General features: G+C 49.0%; 1 protein-coding gene across 1 annotated transcript in view; it reads right to left on the bottom strand.

The window, feature by feature from the left end:
• Positions 1 to 22,851, bottom strand: part of kmt2cb (lysine (K)-specific methyltransferase 2Cb) — a 62,344-nt gene that overhangs the window by 19,056 nt on the left and 20,437 nt on the right. Inside the window, exons 13-39 of the mRNA XM_083690028.1 lie at positions 21,153 to 21,218; positions 20,207 to 20,943; positions 18,084 to 18,206; positions 16,427 to 16,543; positions 15,881 to 15,982; positions 15,611 to 15,715; positions 15,219 to 15,400; positions 14,611 to 14,775; positions 14,278 to 14,393; positions 14,097 to 14,180; positions 13,773 to 13,985; positions 13,033 to 13,155; positions 12,432 to 12,557; positions 12,089 to 12,219; positions 10,784 to 10,976; positions 10,540 to 10,632; positions 10,201 to 10,248; positions 8,712 to 8,849; positions 8,552 to 8,584; positions 7,777 to 7,917; positions 7,452 to 7,602; positions 7,078 to 7,316; positions 5,256 to 5,329; positions 4,569 to 4,772; positions 2,447 to 4,357; positions 1,914 to 2,227; positions 99 to 1,681 (exon numbers count right to left, since the gene is read on the bottom strand). Coding sequence (XP_083546154.1) covers positions 99 to 1,681; positions 1,914 to 2,227; positions 2,447 to 4,357; positions 4,569 to 4,772; positions 5,256 to 5,329; positions 7,078 to 7,316; positions 7,452 to 7,602; positions 7,777 to 7,917; positions 8,552 to 8,584; positions 8,712 to 8,849; positions 10,201 to 10,248; positions 10,540 to 10,632; positions 10,784 to 10,976; positions 12,089 to 12,219; positions 12,432 to 12,557; positions 13,033 to 13,155; positions 13,773 to 13,985; positions 14,097 to 14,180; positions 14,278 to 14,393; positions 14,611 to 14,775; positions 15,219 to 15,400; positions 15,611 to 15,715; positions 15,881 to 15,982; positions 16,427 to 16,543; positions 18,084 to 18,206; positions 20,207 to 20,943; positions 21,153 to 21,218 — 7,512 coding nt within the window. The remainder of the gene's footprint in view (positions 1 to 98; positions 1,682 to 1,913; positions 2,228 to 2,446; positions 4,358 to 4,568; positions 4,773 to 5,255; positions 5,330 to 7,077; positions 7,317 to 7,451; positions 7,603 to 7,776; positions 7,918 to 8,551; positions 8,585 to 8,711; positions 8,850 to 10,200; positions 10,249 to 10,539; positions 10,633 to 10,783; positions 10,977 to 12,088; positions 12,220 to 12,431; positions 12,558 to 13,032; positions 13,156 to 13,772; positions 13,986 to 14,096; positions 14,181 to 14,277; positions 14,394 to 14,610; positions 14,776 to 15,218; positions 15,401 to 15,610; positions 15,716 to 15,880; positions 15,983 to 16,426; positions 16,544 to 18,083; positions 18,207 to 20,206; positions 20,944 to 21,152; positions 21,219 to 22,851) is intronic.

Here is a 22,851-nt window from a genome sequence, read left to right as displayed (position 1 = left end):
TTGTTTTACTATCAATTTCATTACATAAATCAATGGTTTCGTAAAGAAATACATTTTTAAAAAGATTTTTAAAAAGAACCAACGTATTCCTTCCTTACCGATGTTGGGGAAGAATGAGTCGCTGGAACGCTGTCTGATCATGGCCTGCATCTGCCTCTGCTGCTGCTGCTCTTGCCTTTCCTGGTCCAGGAGGTCCTGCAGGAGGAGGGGCTGCTCCTCCAGCAAGAGGGGCCTGTGCTGACTACCCGGCTGTCCCAACGTCTGGGCCAGATCACTGTGGTCACCAGACAGTCCAAACTGCTGTTCAAAGGCAGCCATGGACGTTTCTCCTGCATTGGTGGGATCCATGGTTTGACCCATAGACAGTCCAGGATTATGTTGAGCGTCGATGACTTGGTTTGACTGTGCCATAGAGTTGCCACCTTGATTCAAGGAGTCCCCCATTGTGTTTAGTGACGAGTCCTCTGGCTGTTGCTTGATGAGTAAACTAGAGAGGACTGGGGTGGAGTCAGAGAGAACTCCTTGTTGGTTTGTGTTGTTAGTGTTTCCGTCTGCTTGCTGCTCAGTTCTCTCGTTGGACATCTGGGATTGTGAAAGACCATCTTTGACCTCCATTTTAATCTTCTGCTCTGTGGGCAGAGAGACAGAGCTCTGACTAGAGCTAGCTTCCTGTTTGATGTTGGATGGTGAATGCTCAGCTGATCCCTCGGACTTTCCCATTCCGGTCAGGAAACTTGAGCAGGCACCACCACCAGTGCTCGCGTTCCTCTTCTCTGACAATGCCTTCTGAAAATCGGAAGCATCGCTGTGGTCCTCCATGGGGTCACTGAGGTCAAGCTCCTCATTGAACATATCCTTCTTGATATCGTCCAGGTCAGGGTCCGTGTAGGCAATGATGTCAAATTTCCCCGATGTCAAGAAGTCGTCGAGATGTAAGTCGTTTGTTTCCAGGTCCAGGTCTTTGCCATCATCAGGATCAAGATTTAAGTTATCCAGATCCGCGTCAACCAGGTCTTTGACCTCCACGTCTTCAAGGTCTTTGACAGCCGATTCGACCGTGTCCAGTTTCTCCTCAACTCCATCGTCACTTGTCATTTGAATTCCCTCAGTATGTCCAGTAGATGGCCCAGGCAGCATCATAGATGCAGCTATATTCTGGGCCTCATTTGAAGCTGGCTGGCTCATGGATCTCATCAGCAGAGATTGTCTGATCATGGTGTTTCCAGGTATCTGGGGCTGCTGATGTAGGTTCTCCATGCTGGCCGACAGCTGGAGTTGGCCTGCTTGGTTCCCCATGTGATCCATCATCCTAGGGCCCTGGTTAGGCGGAAATCTGAACTCAGGCCCTCCCATGAAACCAGGGGGCCTCTGGGGCTGGAGGTTGGGGTCCATCCCGTTCCCTTGCATGCCGGTAGGGCCGAAGGGGAGTCGTAGCCTGCTGTCTGGGGCTCTGTGCCTTAGCTCGATGAAAGGCTGTCCCATGATGTTGTGCTGCTGCACCGGCATGCCACGTGGGGGGAAATGCTGTGGTAGCCCGACTGGGTTGCCCCCCATGGACTTGGCCATGTCTACAGAGATAGAGCGCCTCATCTGGGGGTGGATGTCCTGCATGGGGTGTGGGCCTCTGGGGAAGAACTCCTGGCCTCCATGAGGGCCTGGCCCACCAGGTGGAAAAGCAAACCTGAGAAAGAGAGACCGAGATGAAATTCTATTCTTCACTTCAAAAGTCTATGATTAAGGCCTTCGGGGTAACAAAACCAGAATAAGGTATTTACATGACTCATACCTTATTCTAAATAGAATATCTGAGTATTGCCATATTCTGAGTAATATCAGCATGCATGTAAAAGTAGTCAATGTCACCATTTCAAATCCTCTGCAAAACACAATTAGGCCAAAAGGATAATACAAACCTTGGGCCCTGATGTCTGATATTAGGATCCCCAGGGTGTTGACCTCTGGGAAATTGGCCCTCATTGGGGAAAGGGCCTCGCTGGTCCCCTGGGAAGGGTCCTGGGAACCTCATGGGGCCTCTCATAGGGCCTGGCCCAGGGTAAGGTGGAGGGGGCCTGCTGAACATCTCGCCCTGCTGTCCGTGGCCCTCCTGAGGCCAGGGTCGAGGTGTCCCGGGAGCCATGTTTCCAGAGGGGTCCTGGGGGCCCCGCTCCTGGCGAATGGCACTCCTCTGCTGTTGCTGCTTCAAGATAAGCTCTCGGATGCGCTGCCGCTAGAGGAAACATGAGCTGTCAGACTTGAGGAAATAACTTTATAATATCATTAATGTAAAGCCTGAAGTTCATAGACAGATATGCATATCAAATATTCAAAGACATTAATCACCATGATGTCAGGGATCCTAATGTTATTTACAAGTATTTTCTTGAACACTTTATTCTCTCAGAGATTCATTTAAAGCGCAGAACAGTTTCAGTGCTTTAAATCTTACCTGTCTGAGCCTCTCCTCACTATCAGCAAGAGGAACACTTTGAACCTCAGAGGGGTTTCCAGACATCTGATTGGTGTTTGAGAGCTGCCCAGGGTCCTGAACATTGCCTTGTTGATCCTTCATCTCCAGTCTCTCTGCCAACTGTGGCCGAGGGGTCATTGGGGCCTGCTCATACGGGTCATGGACTGGTGTCTGATTGAGTCTTCTGGACGGCGACTGAGAGAATCCATCTTCTGGCATACCATGATGCTTGGGTGTTTGTGACCCCGGGTGTGGGAAGGGTTGAGGTGGGGAGAAGGGGTCCTGGTTAGTCATGAGCCCAGGTCTTGGCCCCTGCCTGCTGAGGCCCTCAGGGCCCATCCCAGGGCGTGGGGTTCCTGGGGGCTGGGCATAAGGGTCGGTCAGCATCGGCCTGGGGGCCCCCGATGGCTGGGAGAACATGTCAGGCCTTGGGGTGCCAGGGGGGTTAGCATATGGGTCCATGGCTATCCTCTGGCTTCCAGGGGATTTAGAGAACCTCTCTCCCATGGAGGGCCGTGGGGTCCCAGGGGGCTGGGCATATGGGTCCATAGAGTGGGAAGGTGACATCCTCTGGCTGGGGGGCTGAGGGTGAGGATGATGGGTGAACTGGTTCATACCACCGGGGCGGGGAGTGGAGGGAGCCTGGGAGTAAGGGTCTGAAGATGGGCTTTGGGTGTTTGGCAACTGGCCATAGTTGTCATGGGGGCGAGGGGTGCCTGGAGGTCGGGCATAGGGCTCAAAGAATGGTCGAGGTTGTGTATTGGGTTCACTTAAAGGCCGAGGGGTACCAGGGGGTTGGGCGAAGGGGTCATACTGGAAGTGGTCAGGCCTTGGGGTGGAGGGTGCATGGGCATAAGGATTTCTGGTGGGCATCTGCGCCATGGGGCCAGGCTGAGAGAACGGGTGGCCCTGGGGATGGTGCTGGGCCATCCTGGGTGGACTGGTGAAGCTATCGTTCATGGAGGGCCGTGGCGTGTGGGGTGGCTGAGCGTAAGGGTCGCTCTGTTGAGAAAATCTGTCTGAGGGGTGCAGCATTGGTCTGTTAAAGGGGTCCTGGGCCTGGGGCGGTGGCATGGGCGTTTTGAACAAAGAGACTGAGCCAGACTCGTTGCTCCCGGGGATGGGTGCGAGTAAGGGCCGGGAGTATGGATCTGACAGGATCATCCTGTTCTGAGCCATGCGTTGGTAGGCCTCGTTGCGAATCATGGGTCTTGAGTACGGGTCTCGCACTGGGGAGCCCATTGGGGGCCTCCCCTGGGGCGCCTGACTGGTCCTGGGGGGGCCCATGGGCTTCAGGAAGGGGTCCATCTCCCCACCAGGCCTAGGGGTGTCAGGGGGCTTGGCGTAGGGATCGTTGCTCATTGACGTGGGTGAGCCAAAAGACTCATGAGCAGGAGATGGCCTCCCTCGATCCTGCTGCTCCATATGAGATGTGGGCGACTTGCCAGTCTCCATAGACATCCTGCGGCACGCGTTTGGGCCTATAGTCGGAGGCCTTGGGGTTCCCACCATCTTGGCATAGGGGTCCCACGGAGATGAAGGTCTGGAGCCGGAGGAGCCAGGAGAAAACACCTGGGGGGACTGAGGCTGTGAGGACGGGCCTGAGGGAGGTGGAGGCGGGGGTCGCAGGAACACGTCTTCAGGGGGTCCCGAGGTGGGGGTCCCTGGGAGCTGTGGCCTGGCGAAGCCCTCTTTAGGGTTGATCTGTGCCATAGGGGACATGCTGCCATTGCTGGGCTGGGAGGCAGGGCTCTGGTTGCCGCTGTTGTTGCTGTCTCCCTCCGATAGGTTGCCTGACTGCTGTTGCTGCAGCAGCTGCTCGTTCTTGACTTGCTCCAGTTTCTGGGTGGCTTCGATCTTGGCCTGCTGTTTGCTTTTCTGTCTCATTTGCTGCCATAGGAACAAGTAGAAAGGCAAAACAAGATTAGTTTAAAAGAAAGCCTTTAACAAGCATTTAGGTTGACGTACGTCACAGACAGACAAAAGAAACTATCCCACCACTACTTCTACTTTGGGCCTTTCTAAACTGTCTGGCTCTCACCTGACTGAACACACACTGACCTGCCTGAGCATACCCTGACTCCTCTGAATACAACCTTACCTGTCTAAACTTCCACTCTTGCTCATGCTCTGACTCTTTGGGTTTCAAAGGGTCCTTAAAGAGCAGGTCTGTGTCTAGCGGTATGTTGGGGTCAAACACCTCGGGGGGCTGTGGCTGCTGTGGCTGCTGTTGTCTCTTGACCGTCTCGTTGGACATCTGGACTTTGTTGATGCGCAGAGCAGCCCGGTTGTCCCTCGCCTTTTGCTGCAGAGCAAATCAATCGCAGGCACGCACACGCATGCAGACAAGTGCAAACGCACACACAGACACGAATGTACACACACACACACAGAGAGACAAAACAATTTCAGTTGGTGCCATGGAAACCTTTGAAGACCAATACAAAAAGGGTGTTTTTTTCTAGTAGATTTTAATCAAGTCCAGGTCCTTAAAACATGCCCTCTGTCAGATAAAATTACTTCTTGTGAACTTAATTACAGGGACCATAGAGAGCTCTAACACAGAGCCGTGGTTGCTTTCTGTTAATTGGTTTATCTGTGATTTCCTGGATTTCACTCACACTAGCATGAAACATGACTACGGGACAGTAGAACATCAGGCTTTAAGAGGTTTAACAGGTGAATGATATGTTTTGTTGCTATCTTCACAGGATTCAATGTTTGTCATATTTATATATATTTGTATTTTTATATTTCATGTTATCTGAGTAGATTAAATGCGTCTTACCACATATGGGGCCCTGTCTTGCGAACTTGCTTTCCTCCATAGTTTAGCAATTTGTTTGACTCGTGTAGACCAGTCTGTAGAGTGATTCAAGAGAAAAAAATAACAAAAACATACATAAGCAACATGTTGCAGTTCAAGAGGGTATTTTCACATATCTTCCATAGTAATTTAATGATGGATATACACAGAAGTGTGATGAGACGCATAATAGGGTTGTCAACGACACAGATACCAATACCACAGAGGAAAAAAAGCCTCAAAGTACAAACATATTAATTAATTAAGCACAGTAGTCTGCATTATAATTCTATATTTAGTTGTCCACTACATATGTGGGAAATTCCAAGTAAATACATCGCACTTGTAGACGGATTTTGGTGGCACCAGCCTTGATTTCAATGTGTATAACTATTTACAGTTGAATGAGCCTGGAGGACATTCTGAAGAAGTTGCACCCGCACCGTTTGTCAATTCCTTTGCGATTGTAATGTGTCGAAAGAAATCTCACCCTCGCCATTCCTTTGAGATTGTAATGCATCTCACACCTTGTCCTTTGTTGGGAATTATATAAGGAGGGGGACAGCGAGATATTCTTGGAGTTTTGGGTTAGGCCCATCACAGACACCATTCAGCCATGTTGTCTTTGACGCATGTTAACGTATGGTTGAAACTTAGTCATATGTTGCTTTGAAACTGTTAAATTGGTTATTTTGTTGATACTCTATTCTCGTTTTCTGTTAAAACAGCACGACATAATCGTGACCAGGTTATCACAGAGTTTACCATTAATGTCTAATGTTCACATGCATAGTTAGCAACACAGACTCGAGTCATCACATCAGGTATATGCCCATGTGTAAACTCCTCATGATATCTCATAACTTATAAGCATATTGGGTATTCTTAATGGAATCTAGGATCCGATATGACCTGTCACACAGGGATGAGCAAAGCATTAATCAATCATTATTAATCATGACTATATCTTTTGGAGTCAGATATAACGTAATGTTGACTTGTGTTAGTAGGTCATGTGACCACTTGTGTTGAGTTCGTTCAATCATGTCCATAACTGTTAGAAGTAATCATTGGGAATATGTCTTAGTATGTCTTATGTTTGACCCGTCACCTATTCCTTCAGTGTTTTATTTTCATAGACTATACCCTCTGCAAAAAAGGATAAACTAATTAACTATTGTGTGTTCTTAAATCTGAAAAAGCATGATTTTGCTTGCACTCGCCTCTGGCTGTTATTGATGAAAGAAAACAAACACTATTGGATCACTGTGCGTTCAACCAGTCTCTAATTAAACTTTGAGAAATCAGCAACATGTGAAAAATGTCTCAACTCAACTTGACCTCACATCTTGCTAGCTCTCTTTGGCCACGAGCAAACAGTTTGCTACTAGCTAGCAATCAGCCTATTTGAATGCATGGAAACATTCTCTTAGATGGAAATATACAGTTGCAATGTTCACAAATGGGGCCATGGAAGCAGGACTTTTGAGACGGTGTTCTGTTCACAAATGCAGCCGGCAGCATGACAATGTTGATGCATGCTGTATGTGGCTGTGGCAACAGGGCTTTGGTACAAATGTATCATACTTGTTAGAACATTCGGTACTACTGAATGTGGACACACAGCAGCATTGGACCAAAAGCTGTTATTGGTATTGCAGTACTGTTGTGGTACCAGTACTACCGTACAACACCAGTGCGCATACTGTGGTGGAAGTCTAGGATTTACCACATACATACATACACACACACACACACACACACACACACACACACACACACACAGAAGACCCTCAGGACCCACCTGGGAACTCCTCCTTGAGGTTGGGGAAGTTGACGTTGGTGTAGAGGACTGGGGCTACGGTGGCCAGCTCTCCCAGCGTCTCTTCCTTCTCCCATTTGAGGGTGCTCCTCTGGGCGTTGGACATGGCCTCCGCCTCACCCTCTGGCACGGGGCCAGGAGGAGGGGTGGGGCCTGGGCCGTGGCCAGGGGACTGCCATGGAGCCATAGCCTCTCTCGCCATCTGATTAAACTTCCTATCTCTGCAAGGCCAGAACAATGTGGTGTGAACAATATTCCAAGGCCTACTTGTAGGTCCGATGTATGGCTGAGCATGACAGTAATTGCTTTAGATCTTTGCGTTGAGAGGTAGAATAAAACATGAGGAGTTCAAGTACCTTGGATTGTCGGTGAAAGGCATGCGGTGGAGGGGGGAGAAGTTATCAGGAATGCAGGGTCCTGCTCCAGGGTTGTTCTGTGTCAGAGGGAAGCGTTGGTTTGGTCCCATCAGCCCGTTCATCATTGGCATCCGTGGAAACATGGCATTCCCTAAATGAAAAAACACACAGGATTCAATAGGGGAATACAGCAGGCCTGACCAAAAACTTAAAATCAGTGAAAGAATAAACAATGCCAACACACCACAATCTGATTTGGCTTTTGATTTATTTTCTATACATGCCATCATCAGTGACTGCCACAGGGTCCAGATGGGCATCATACCTGCATTAGGGTGGGGCATGGAGCTGCCTGGTGGGCCGGGTAAGGGCACTGGGCCATGGGGGTGAGGCATCTGTGGTGGCTGGCTAGTGCTGGGGCTCAGGACTGCAGTGAAGAGGTCCTCCACGTCCTTACCCTCCAGCTCTACGGGGGGGGGGGGGGGGGGGGAAGCAGCACAGTTATACACTCACCAAGGAACACTACACTAATACTGGGTAGGGCCTCCCTTTGCTCTCAAAACAGCCTCAATTATTCTCGACATTGATTCCACAAGATGTTGGAAACATTCCTTTGAGATTCTGGTCCATGATGACATGATGGAATCACGAAATTCCTGCAGATTTTTCAGGTGTACTTTCAAGCTATGAATCTCCCGTTCTACCACATCCCAAAGGTGTTCTATTGGATTCAGATCTGACGACTGGGAAGGCCACTGAAGAACACTGAACTCTGTCATGTTCATGAAACCAGTTTGAGACTACTTTTGCTTTGTGACATGGTGCATTATCATGCTGGAAAAAGCCATTAGAAGATGGGTAAATTGTGACCATGAAGGGATGCACATGATCAGCAACAATACTCAAATAGGCTGTGGCATTCAAGCAATGATTGATTGGTATTAACGGGCCCAAAGTGTGCCAAGAAAACATTCCCCACACCATTCCACCACCTCCACCATGAGAAGGTATACAGGTGTTCCTAATGAAGTGTTCAGTGAGTGAGTGTACACTGACATGGAAAGACAATATAAAAACTACAAAAAAGTGAAAAAACAAACCTGGAATTTTGTAGAGTTTGCTGAGAATTGACTCTGAAACAAAAAAGGGAAAGAATAGATTATTTCCCAGTAAATCAGTAATCAGAGGTGCACTAAGAAGTGTTGGGTCCATGGAGGGGCTATAAAACAAAACAGGGTGACCGCCAGGGGTCATACTGACCGTCAGTGACCATATTGTCCAGTTCGGGGCTGAGGATCCCATCCAGAGGTTCCTCCGGTAGCGTGCGGGGTGTCCGGCGGCCGGAGTGAGACTGAGGGGTTACTGGGGAGCCTGTTAGAGAGCCGATGTCCAGACCAGCTGAGAAAATACGCACACATTGACAAACAAAAACAAACAATAACATACATGAGCAAAGACACATCAAATATACACACACACACACACAATCTGCGAGAGCATGTTTATTCTCTAAACAGCCCTTCAAATACAATTACAACACAGTCTGGATAAGAGCTCCTATGCGATTTTGTTTACACAAGTGATGAAGTCAGTATGCACACACTGGGAAACTTAGTGGTAGAGGGCCTAATCTTTCATCTGATCTGAGATGGAGGCTATAAGCATTTGAATGTCTGTTTTGGGAGTTGTTTTTTCTGCAGTCTCAATTAAGATTGAGGCAGGCCCAAAATAGGAGCAACGCTTTAAATGGGAAGGGAGTACAACGGGAATTTGTACAAGCATTAATTTTCCCATTTAGATTATTATTTTTTGTGTAACTTATGACCACAACCCACATGTTCTGACTCAGTACAGTATGGTATCCTACATCAATGAGAATGGCACTAACTAAACTTTCTCTCTGTACAACCAGTAACTGGCCAATAACCTTCAGTAATTGTATCATCATCTACTCTGCTAATAAGCTTTGAAAGTCATTTGAATAGCATGAATATCTGATGGCAAATTAAATGAGGATGAGATATGGAGCACACTTTGCACAACTCTACAGGATAAACAGCTTTTGAGACCTCTAAATCTCTACTCATTGTCTGTCCTCTTAAAGACAGACACTCCAAACATCCATCTTCCAACACGATGAGGCTTGCTGCCACAGGCGTTTCTTCAGGCAAAAACACGGGCCTACTAAATCCATTTAAGTTACATAAAGCCGTGTTTACTGAAAACCAAGGACACATATTGGCCTCAGTGGAATTGCTAAGCTTTTCTTCACCAATCGCAGGGCTGAGAGACAGAGACCTTCACTGTCATCAGAAAAAGGAAGGCCACTTACCAAGGCCTTTCGCTCTCTACATCTCTCGCCTCCAAATTGTTCATTTCTGAGTTTGAATGGGAGTGTGTCCTTGAGCGTCTGTTTCTGTGCAAATCTGAATCCCTCTAGCATTTCTCACCGGTGATCCTTGAATTTGTACTTCAAGTCCATTTCAGAATGTAACACACTAACAAACAAGAACGAATTGAACAAAGGGAGTAAACACATTTTCACGGTGAAAACATTTGACTGTTCGGTGAGTGGGCATATGCAGTTTAAGTGGGGGTTGTTGATCAGATGAAATGTGCCAAGAGTGAAAAGGGTCAGATAGCATGCATGCAAAGATAAGCACTAGAAAGCACACACTCAAATTTACACACAGAGGAAATGAAAAAGAATGCACCGTCGCTAGCCAGGGGAAGGTTATGAAGCCCTTACCAAAAGGAGGTGGTGAGCTGTCGACTTGGAAAGGGCAAAAATCAAGACCTACAGGAACCCAAATCAGATACAATGAGTGAATTCATACAACAGTGGTGACAGAACAAGCCAACAAAACTGGAAAGAAATGCCAAATAAAGACTGAAAAAACCCAAGATGAGCAAAACCATTATGAATAGTATATGATAAACAAAACTGAATAAACATGTAATAAGGAGGTAAAGATCACAGACTACTTTTTGACCCTTGGAGAAGCCGTTTTGAAAAGCCAGAGCGTGAGAGATCAAGGCAGTGCACACCCATGTCCCACTGTGACTGCCTGTGATATCAGTGACCTACCAGAGTTGCCGGCTGGCTTCCCAAGCATTCCCAAGAGGTCAGCGTCAGTGTTCAGAACCTCAGACAGATCCACTAACGGATCCTCAGAGGTCTCTGTGGATTATGAAGACAGACAACACCGTCATGAGCTGGGGCATGGATCAATGGACATGAGGCTAAGATTGATGGTGTCCTCAAAAGGCATGTGTGCGTGTTTGTGTGTTCTCGCCGGCCGTGCGCACGTGCTTCATGTGTGTGGGCATACCTGATCTTGCCGGTCTGGAGGGGACGGGTGTGGCCGCTGCACTGAGCAGGGGGTCAGACGAGGGGTCCAGGAAGCTGGCGGTAGGATGCTTCCTTTCTGCCTGGCCTTGGCCCTCCTCCAGCATGCCTGACTCCACCCCTTGCTGTCTGCTTTGCTTGCTCTTGTCCAGCAGGTCTTTCCCAAAGAACGCCTCCTGCATATAGCAACAACAACCTGGGTCACTTCTCTAAATATACACTATGTTCTTCAGGGACTGTCAACCTTTCTTATCCAACAGCCCCCCCCCCCCCCCCCCCCCCCCCCGAGAGACTGAGAAGAAACACACATTAACGTCACTCCAGGTACAAGGGTTTATTTAGACAGTGCACAGGGGCCCATGATGAGAATCCACCAAAGTGACAGGGAGAAGCATTGAGACAAACACTACTGCTGCTGCTACCTCCACTAGCGTCAGCAGCCCTCCCCCTCCCCCCTCTTCTCCACCCGTGTGGATCCACACTTCTCCGGCGGGCGAGCAATGCACATGTGACTCGCTCCCCACTGCGCTGAGACATTAAAAGCCTAACGCGTTGCCATCTCAATAATTAATCAAATGTGTTCCTCTGTGTTGGGCCCTTTGGGTTTGACTGAGCCCCCCTCCCTCCTTCAATGTGCACACACGCACGCACGCGCACACACACACCCCTGCTGTGGGGACACAGACCAGCGCTGACAGCTGCCCATGGCTTAATGCACCTCACATCTCTGTGTTTTAGCCGATACAAGGTGACATTGGGCTGTGGGTGTGAGACTTGGAGAGCCTCTGAGTCGTCTGCAGTTGAGCTTTCGTTCGCCGATTCACAACCCAAACAAGGAGCCATTTGGAGGGGATGATCAGAGGGGGGAGCTTATCCTCTACGGAGAGTTCCTTGAGGCTATACTTCTTTTAAGAAAGCACACAGAAGGGGCTGCTGTCTCCCAGGGTTTGTCTTTAAGTGGCTGTCAAGGCAGTGCTCTCTGCATTCCCCACCATCCCGTGGGTAGAGTGAACGACATTTTATGCAGATGCGATGTGACATGTCCAAGCTATCACTGTGCATTTATGAATGGTTACGTCATAATCATAAAACGCAGGACGAGACATTTGGGTTAACGGCTCATCCAATCAATTATTGATCAATTGTACGCAGAGAACCATTAGATGTTGGGTTTTTTTCCAAGAAGACATCTTCTGCTTAAGATAATTTGATGCCAGAGGCCTCGTCATACACTTGACACAGACTTTCGTGGTGGTACAGTGTAATGTAGTGGAGAGAGGTGACAGACCTGCAGGTAGGCGGGAAACTCCTCCTCTAGCTTTGTTTTCTTCTTCCGGTAGCGTTTCTTGATCTTCTCTGGGACCTCTGGCCCAGGAGGAGTCTCGTCCACAGGGGTATCAGGCAACACCTCTCCCCAACCTGCAGTGGGGATCGAAAAAAATAAAATAAAAAAGGGTCAGAATCTTATCATTGAAAATATATCCACAGTATTCTCCAGGCAAAAATATGTACCAAAAGAGCATGACAAACAATGAATTGTATCTGCACAACAAACACAGAGGAAAACAAAGAGATATTCAGACAAAAGTCAGCGATTATGAAAAGATGGATGAGTTGGTGTGAGCCCTGACCGTCATCCTTTCCTGTAGGGTTCTCAGACACGGAGCCGGAGGAATCCTTCCTGCACAGGGATCGTTTAGCTTTGCCTTGGCCTTGTCCAGGACGGCTCCTCTGGCGCACCATGAAGCCACCGATGCCTGAGAAGGACCGGTTCAATAATCAAACCCACACAACAATCATTCAATATCGTCTTTCTCTCTCTCCTTCCCTCTCCCTCACTCTGTTCCACTGAAAAAGGACACATGATCACGTTTCTGATTGCTCTGTAGCAGGTAAATTATTTTTCATATGGGCGACGCTTAATTAGAATGCTACTCGGTTATACAAGAATATATTAGGGACACTGAATGAATGGACTGTCTGTCTTGTTGCGAGAGAGCATTTCTTATTGCTTCCGCTCGAAAAGGAAGGGATCTTGAAGAAAAACACCCTTTAAAAACCGCAAGAATGAGTCCTCTCTTTCCTTCAGAGGCTTGGTCTTTCCCTGAGCTCGCTGGCTGAGCTGTCTGTGTTCAGGGGGGGCTGCTGCTGCAGCAGCGAGAAACGCTGGGCACGTACTGCACCATTTCACGCTCCAGAGGAGCTGTCTCCTCCAATCAGGTGCCCTCTTACCCGGCCGGTATGGCTTCCTCTTCCTCTTCTTGCCGCTGTCGGCTCCCTTGGAGGAGTCATCTTCGGCCGGCTCACGCTCGGGGCTCGAGTCCGATTTGCCCTCGCCGTCCAGGAGCTCCACCTCTGAGAGGGTGAAGAGACAGAGGAGCCATGAGGAGGAGGAGGAGGAGGAGGAGGAGGACACAGCCCAGGGGCCCTGCGGCACAGACGACCCTTACCACCACCCCCCCCCCCCCCCTCCCCTCCCCCCACCCGCTATGCGACGGGGTCAATTCCATCTCCAACTCCAGTCAGCTTCAGAAGATTAGCCTAATTGAAATTCCATTCATGAATTTTCTAAACTGCCTATTTTCAGGGAGGATATTTCAATTTGGGAATTTGCTCCTAATTACCTTTTCTAACATGAGTGGTATTTAATAATTGAGCCCATTTTCCGCCCATCCCCACTCAGTGCATGGAGAAAACTGGAAACGAGGGACTGTCGACTATTTAAAGGATCAATTTCAAAACCTCAAATCGAAAAACGAAAAACTAGAATGTCCGGTGGAGAGGGTGCGATTTCTAACGATGATGCCCTTAAAAAGAAAAGAAAGAAAAAACCTGGCGACAGCTGCACACTTGACACATTGAGGACACCATCAATATCTATGGCTCCCTATAGTTTTGACTGTTTCATCAATATCTCCTACACTACCCTAGGGAATTCAAACTGTCGTGTTTAAGTGTTTTAAGAAGGGCACCTCTGTGGTCCTCCATGTCCTCGTCGCGGGAGTGCTCCGACAGAGGGTCCACGGGGGCCTGCAGCACCGCCACGCTGTTCTGGTTGATGATCTTCAGCTTCAGCTTGGGCTTTGGTTTCCTACGCCGCGACGCGGGGGCCGACAGGCTCTGCAGCTGGCACAGCCCCGACTCGGTCAGACACACGCCGTCCTGGGTGTACGTCCTCGCCAAGTCTGAAAACACAAGTTGACGCGTGTTCAATGCATTCATGATGATGGCCTGCGTTGGGATTGCGCAAACGACTTGGGTAAGTGGAGTTGGAGATCCGAGACGTGTGTGCTTACCCATTTCTTTAGCCTTTGTGACAATCTGCGTCATGACTGAGGGCTCAATGGAGTCTTTGGCCTTGGCAACGACCGCTGACGATGCTGTGGAGGAGACAACAAAAGGCGATGAGAAACCGGCAGAAACAAGACATTGACGGTCAGATACAGTACCTAGTTATCGGAACGAGATGGTCCTTACCCTTACCCTTCGTAGAGGTCTTGAAGGCTCGGCACATGGTGCAGTCGAAGCTGCTATCCGCCGCTTTCTCCACGTCCTCCTCCGAATGAAGACCCTGACAGGACGCATGGATCCACCTATGGGGGAGAGGGGAGAAGGGGGTTAGGGGTGTCAGAGGCAAGTGACTCAGCTTTGACTTACTCTCTGTTGGGGAGTAACATACACGTGCAAACTGAATAATAAAGTCGGTTATGAAACAAATAAACAAAGAGATTACGACCATATTAAATCAGCGAATATGACAGGTTTGTATAATATGGCAGAAATATTTGGCTCATAAGGAGCAGGGCCCACCTGTCGCACTGGCGGCACTGGACGACGAGCTCGCCCTCGCTGTAGTCCTGCAGACAGAGGGGGCACGATGCCAGGCTGGCACAGGGGGCGCACTGGGTGTAATTATTCTGCCACTCACACCTCAGGCCGGGAGAGGTGGCACCGCACTGGGTACAGGACACACACCTGCAGGAGGCAGAGGGGAGCGAGAGGACACATCACTGAGATGCCACGCCAATTTCAGGAGGTCAGCAGGTATAGAGTCATGAGAGATCACAATGTCATTATCTAGGAGATGTTGCCCCCCAAGCCTTAAAATCATCTTTGGACAATATCTCCCCGTTTGAATAATCTTAAAATGCATCCTTCCTTCCTTCCTCCGTTGAAAATACCACTAATCTGACAACTTGTTATATAATATCAACTTATGTGCATTGCTGCATTGCATGATTGATGAATGCAATGCAGCAAACATGCAGCCTGCTTTCAGCAAACCAATCATGCTACATCAGTGATGACATGAAGGAACGGAGCGGGGAAGAATGCATTTTCAAAGTATTTGAACAGGGCCTAGATCTGCAGGGGAGTCCTAATTGGAGAGGAGAAGGAGGAGGCGACCGGCGACCCACCATTTGCACTTCCAGCTGTCCTTGGGGACGTTCTGCAGTGGAGGGTCCAGGCAGTAGGTGTGATAGCTGATGTCACAGTCATCACACAGCAGGAGGCGCCCCGGGTCAGTGGCCTGGCCGCACGCCTCGCACACCGTGCACTCTAGACAACGCCAGCCTTTACTCAACACAATCTTGGTGATCTGGGGAGATGGGACAGGTTCGCATTAGACGTCCTTTTAATCTACTCCACACACACACACACACACACACACACAGAGAGTCTGCCAGAGAGACAGATAAACCCTGCAGAGCGGAGATGCACTCATGTTTACAGCTCTTATGGAGTATAATGAGTGTTCAGTAACACTTCAGGGTCTCATCCCAATCTGCCAGTGAGAGGTTGGGCTTACCTTTATGCCAACACAGAAGGGGTGGTAGCACTGCCCACACTGGGCACAGGCCAGGAGACGGCCCTCCGCACCCTGGCCAAAACTCCCACACACCACGCACATGTCCTAGGAGAAGAAGAAAATACAAAATCACAACAACATAACACTTGTGTAAGCTAGACATACACACACGATTACATATTGAAAAAAGATTCAACGTATGGTAGCTACAACAATGAAGAGATGAACAGAAGAGCAGTCTGCGTGATCCATACGCAGACAGACGCCCACCTGTTTCAATGTGAAACTGTCCATGCTGGAGAATATGACCACAGTGTTGTGCATGGCGTTCTCCTCCTCCTCCTTCACCACGTATGGTTCCATGGCGGTGACCTGCATGTTGTGAAACACACACACACAGGATTTAGTCTCAAGATATGCACAAAGAAATCCAATGTTTTTTCAACCAATATTAAAGGGGATTAGGCTATATTCCTATAGAGGTTCACTTCATGTCACAACATCTCATTTTGGTTAGCTCAGCTTGCTAAGATTTCAGCATGGTGGTTTCCAAGCAGAACACTGGCTGAAAAAGGATTATTGATTAGCATAATTTGCCACCATAACTAACGTAGAGTCACCCCCAGGCAAAAAGAGGAAACGTTACATTATGAAAACAAAAACAGGCAAATAATCAGTCAACACACATAATTACTGTTTACAATGGATACCAGGACACCTGTGGAGCGACAGCTTGAGGGTAAACAAACTCTGCTTTGCATATCGGTTGATTTAAATGAGTTTGTTGAAGCTAATGTGAACAGGTTGATGACATACCCCAGGGTTGACTGAGGGACTGGCGCCGTTCTTCCCCCTGGCTCGGCCACGCCCCCCTCTTCCAGACAAGCCCGCCCCTCTGGGCCTCCTCCTGCCTGGAAAGCCGGACCCCCGACCCTGCAGACAGAGAAACACAAACAAACCTCACAACTGTGTCTGACACACCCACACCCACACACAGGTACACTCACAGGCGCACACACACACACCTCACATGTCCACTTGCTTTAACTGACAGATGAAGTCAGCTTCATTAAAGCGTTTGCCAAAGGGGACCTTCTCTACCCGCCCACTGTGGAGCTTTGCGTCTGGTATCTACCCCGACGAGATAAGAGCGTAAAACAGGAACAGCAGCACTCGTCTGGTTCCAGAGAGGTAATGTCATTTCCCCTGCAGTGGTGTCTGCATGGTAGCGCGGGGCCACTGGTGCAAGCAAAGCCTGCACGATTAGCAAGCGGTTTGTTTTTCATTTGCGAGTCATCACGAAAACAAATTTGAAAAAAGCCTTTTAAAAAAAAAACAGTCCTATACTCAAGCGTGGAGACACGAAATTGAAGGGGGGGGGGGGGGGGGGGGATGACACTCATTTCAGCTTGGAGAGTGGTTGTAAATTACATTAACTGAACAGTATGATGTAGCCTAGCTGTCCTAGAGTTATACAAAATGTATTCGATCAAAAGGGACCTCTTGCTCCGTAATGACTAATTTCTAAAGGTATCCTGTCAGCAAGACCGCATCTTGAACGCAAAAGCGAGTGTTTCTCAGGCTGTTGACAAAAGGCCTCTGAGATGTTATTCTGCCGATTTGAGCGCCATTACGCTGTCCACACATTTCCGGTGGGGGCCTATTAGGCCTAATCGTGACTGTCAAAGTTAACCAAGGTCTGCTTCCACGAATACCCCCCCCCCCCTCCCCCACCACCCTCAATCCCTCCCCAGTCCCCTCCATTTGGCCCCAGTCCCAGTTCCAGCCCCGACCCAACCATCTGATTGACACCCAGTATGCTGCTATTTAACCTGGCCTGGCCTTCTGCCAAGACTCAGCAATTAACCCCTTGCTCAGCCCAGCTGCTGAGCCATGACGCTGCCGTCGCCATGGCAACAGATTGCAGCATCCACATAGTGGCCATATATGGGCAGGAGCCTCCCTATATTTCACCCTCCTCCACAACCACTGTGAATATCTGCTCCAACCAAACTAGTAAACAAACACTTAAAAACAGACAAACAGAAACCTCTGACACGAGGCAGGCCGCAGTGTTACTGTTAATGACTTGGCTTGGCTCGTTACCTGTGCATGCACTGGGATGCAATTAGCATTACACACGCAAACAGTTTTCTACAGTCACCTACTTTTACCTTAATTCAACCACAGAACCAGAGATTCTCTCAATTTAAAAGGCAAGTGAATTACTTAAGGTTCTCATCCATTTCCCTGTCTATCACACCGTTCCCCCAAGCCACTAAATTGTAAATTTACAACTGACACGTGTCTGGTAAGGTCTTGAGTGACGGTGAGTGTTGATCGTTAGCACAGAGACATTCATCATCCCTTAGGCATGGTAAAGTAGGCTACCATGGCTAAGGTAAACAGACTAGAAAGCTAACGTTGGGCTGACGTTGCACTGTCGTCTCCAGTGACCCATCATGGTATTTACCACTCGGATGCTCCAGCCGGGGCTGCCGGAGAGCTGCCTGGTCTTTGGGACGTCCCACCCCTCGGGGTGGTCTGGGGACCAGGACGAGGGGGAGCTCACACTGCTATGGGGGCTCCATGCACCCTAAGGTAGGGGGGTGGGTAGGTGGGTGGGTGAGAGAGTGAGAGAGAGGGTAGGAGGGAGGGAGGGGGAGGGAGGGAGGGAGGAGGGCGACAAAATGCAGCAACTTAAAAACAAAGCCAGCGAAGGAACAAAAACATACAAAGACAGATGTTAGAAAGATGCAGTGATTTGTTGTTTGTTTTAAGTAGTTTGGGACAATTCAACACACCCAAGTTAGGAAAAGCTGAGTTAATGATGCTCTGATTAAAACATTCTGACTTTGAGCATAACCAGGCTCATAACAATGACATCATATGCACATGATATTTTATTAATAAAGCCAATCCCTGCCATCCTCCATGCACATGAGTCGAGGCACGTTTCGAGCTCAAATGTTTCTGCACGAGCAAGAGGGTGAAGCAGAATGGTGTTAGTCGCACAGCAACCTTCACACAGCAGCGCTCGCCAAGGCAACGGCACCATGCAGCAGGAGAGAGCGAGAGAGAGAGAGAGGAACAGAGAGAATGAGAGGCAACGAGAGAGAGAGAGAGCTAGGGAGAGAGCCAGAGAGAGAGAGAGAGAGCCAGAGAGAGAGCCAGAGAGAGAGAGAGAGAGAGAGAGCTAGGGAGAGAGGCAGAGAGAGAGAGAGAGAGAGAGAGCTAGGGAGAGAGGCAGAGAGAGAGAGAGAGAGAGAGAGAGCTAGGGAGAGAGCCAGAGAGAGAGAGAGAGCTAGGGAGAGAGCCAGAGAGAGAGAGAGCCAGAGAGAGAGGGCCCAGCATCCCCTCGCCATGGCAACTGCGTGCCTCACTGGCGTGTTGACAAAACCAGGGCGATTATGTCAGCACGACCGCGCATGGCTCTTCCAGACAAAAGCCCGTGCTGGGCTATAAGGAACTGGGTTTCTCATTTTGCATTCGATATCCCCGGGCCTGATCTAACAAATTAGTTGGAGCCTCAAACATTTATTTTGGAAATGGGATAGCCTGGGATCTGAGAAAATAGCCTCACATTTCGCAAGCCTAAAATAAAAAAAAACACTCAGCGTCATCCATAATATATAAACAGCCATGGGTGTGCTTAATTTCCCATTTTTTAATTTGTCCGAGTTGCATTCTATGTCTGCGATGATAGTCGTTTGATGTAAGTGGAATGTGGTGGTGGTTAAACAAGCTCTCAATCATTCATGGTGTTTTGAGGAGAAGGAGACACAGAATATGTGAACAGATAAAAGGTTGCTTTTTGCAGTCATCGGAGACAGCCTTCAGCATATGGAGTGTACACTTGAAAATTACCTCGGAGACGACACATCCAGACAGGTGGCGGCCTATAGCATGCATGACGTTGTTTGGGAACGGATAGATGAATGGATAAATGGGGGGGTGGACGGATGGATGTTCCTTTTTACTGCACCGAGCTGCGTGTTACTACATTGATTCTGAGTGGACACCGAACAAGTAGACGCAGAGAGTGAAAGCATGTTGGTTGCTGAGATACGGTTGGGTGAGAAGGTGGGTATGATTGGTGTGAAGGTTTGCATTAAGGGCATTTGCATGAGGTTGGCACGGGTCTAAAAGTATGAGTATCTGAGCGACGTGGAAACTGACTAGGCTATTCATAAACAAAGTGTCTAGGAAAACAGCCTCCGTTGCAGTTGACTACAGTTCGACATCTCACACACACGCAACTGAAAGTGAAATAGTGGAGTGCTGGTTAAGTGCCCTCTGCTCGGTCAGGAGTCAGGACACGAGTCGACACACTCATCTATATTCCAAAGCCTGCTAGCGGCTAACAACAACCCACTGGCATCGGTTCTACTGGCACCACTGCCAACCCTCCACCCAGAGCAGAGCACTCCAGTTCTCATCAAATACACTCAACCGCACGATGACCAGCGCATCACTGGCATCCCACCATTAACTCTTAAAAAGCTTTTCCACCTGGGATTTTGCAAACGCTTGAGGTAAAAAACCAATAGTGCAGCCTTGAGACACCACATAAAACCTTGAGTAGCTTGAGCCTACCTGCTTGACTCTGGGCCTCCCGGGGGAGAACTTCCGCTTGGTGATGGCTGGCTTGCCCATGCCGATCTTGGGGGTTAGTGGTATGAGGGTGGTGCAGGGCACAATGCTGCTGTGGTCACCCATGGTAGGGAGGGTGTGAGGCTGGGGATGCTCCCTGGGAGAGGCCCCCATAGTGCGAGGGGAGGAGTGGGTAGGGGAGGCAGCCATCTCGGCCAGTCTGTCCAGGGATGCTTTGTGGGGCTTCTCGTCGGGGAGGGGGTGGAGGTGGGAGTGGTTGGGCTTGCTCTCTGGGGTAGTGTCCATCTCCTCCAAGACAAAGGGCCTTGTGACCTCCCCAGCCTCTGCCAGTATTCCAAAAACACACTCCCCCTTCCTCTCCTCCTGACTGTCTTTAGGTGCAGTCTCTAGGGCATGGCCCCCCACCTTGTCTGCTCTTGGTGACTCTGAGGCCGAGACCTCCATGGGTTCGTCCTTGATGGTGACTAATGCAGTGCTTGGTTCTTTGGTGGGTGAGATCATGGCCTTGACATCCTCTGTGCTGGGTTTGACCAGTCCCTTGTCAGAAGGGGACTCTGGCATATCTGGCTGGGTCAGTCCTGTAGTAGTATCCTGTGTCTGGTCTTTCTCTGTGTATGCCTGGGCTGGGAGAGTTGGCTCAGGCTCCTGCTTGGTAAACTCTGGAGACTCTGGACTCTCTGTTGTTGACTTTTCCTGGGTTTCCCCTGCTGGTTGGATTCCTAGAGAAACACACAGAGGTATCAGTAACAGGCATCAGCACCATGACATCATTATGCAAACTACTATACGACAGGAGACGTTGCAGTTGAAAATAACTCAAAACTCCTACCACTATTATGAGGAAGTTGAGGTGGAGGAAGTAAAACCAAAAAGGAAGAACCATAGCCTACTCTGGATAGTGTTGAATGTGCGAGCTGATGAGACAAACCTGGTGTGAACTCTGTCAGCCCCTCGATGGCAGCTGCATCCTCAGTATCAGCTTCCACTGACACTTCTAGATGGAAAGGAAATTATATCAGTGAGAAACCCACCATCATCGACAGCACATGTGGCCAAACTCAGTCTTACAAAACAACACAAGACGGAAACGGTTAGTAGTAAACTCATTGAAGTGGGCCTATATAGACATGATTAAACATTAAAACAGGGTGCGAACGATAGACAGAAGGTGAGAGAAATAGGAGTTGGGGGGGGGGGGGGAAATACAGGGGAAAATATTAGATACCTTGCAGGCAAATTGGCAGAGAATTGAGGCACTTTAACAGTCCTCTAATTCAAACCCACCCTCCATTCTAACAGCCAAAGACACATAACTTTGGTTTGTAACCCCAATCCTGGCACACTGATTGCTGTCTCTCTTATAAAACCGCTAAAGGGACCTGCTGGGGGGATTTGCTGATTTCCAGCCAAGTGCTCCACAAACCCAATAATCCATCATTTAAGTCATGAATCTATCACATAAAACCCTAATTTTCATGTGGCACAGATCTCCAATCCATCTTAAAATCCCTGAGAAAGGGTTTTCTAACCCAATATTGGCTTAGGTAAGAGACCTGAGCTCAAAGCTATTAAACAGAGCTCCACCTAACTGTAGGTTTCTCTGCTGCACGCCGATGAGCTGTTACATAAGACAAGCAAACCATGGTGAAGGGTGAAAGAATTGAGAGTCAAACAAACAAAGGAAGCAACCTTGGAAGTCTTTTATATCAGCCGATAGCACACAAAAACACCATGTACTAGACTAGGCGTACGTATCCGAAACCATTCAAATGTTTTTGCTTTGCTTCTCCGTTTGTTGCAGCTTAATTTTGTCGTCATTGATGCATTCTTGTACGTATATCCGGCACCCTCACGGGTCTACAGTCCGTTACCATTTCTACAGGTGGTTTCTGACACCGTCATCACATAGGCTACATGTTGCAGCATCATTTTGCCATCGGTGATGCAATCTTTTTCATTTCGCCTTCGTATCAAGCAACCTCACAAATCAATATGTCTGCCTTCTGACGCCACTGCATAGCATAAACAAGACACCCACGTTACCCCGATCCCCACAACGCACATGGACCTGACCAGCATCTCTCCTAGGCGGGAGGGGTTACCATGACAACCAGCGGTATCAAGGTCTGCACTCTCATCTGGCCTCATGACTGTGCAGAGCAGCGGCGGCGGCTCACCAGTGCATATCTGGTCTAACAGCCCAGGGAGGAAGAGAGCCAATTAGCGGATGAGTGAGCATTTCAAGGGTTCCCTCCATCAATCACGTTCTTCTACACACGGCAGGGATGCGTCGCAAATGTTAGCCTAGCCCATCGCTAATTTTCCCCTCAAATCCTACTTTCGCTCCGAATCCGGTGGCGAAAGGAAACAGACAGGGCTCCGTTTAATACAGATAAGGCGTCACGTCGGGGCTAATTTGCGCTCCCACCATGGATCTAACGGCATCTGTCATTAGAGTCATGACAAGCCGGCTGGTTAAGCTCCTCAGCGGAGGAGGAGGAGGAGGAGGAGGAGGATCTGGGCAGGTTGGTTGGCAGCGGCTCCTCTTAATGACCTTAATTAAACACAGGCGGGAGGTCAGCGGATGCGGTGCCATGATCTCTCAAAGCCAATATGCGGCTAGGTCT

Source organism: Argentina silus, assembly GCF_951799395.1.
Source record: "Argentina silus genome assembly, chromosome: 18".
Lineage (NCBI taxonomy): Eukaryota > Metazoa > Chordata > Actinopteri > Argentiniformes > Argentinidae > Argentina > Argentina silus.
This window is presented reverse-complemented; position numbering and strand designations above follow the sequence as displayed.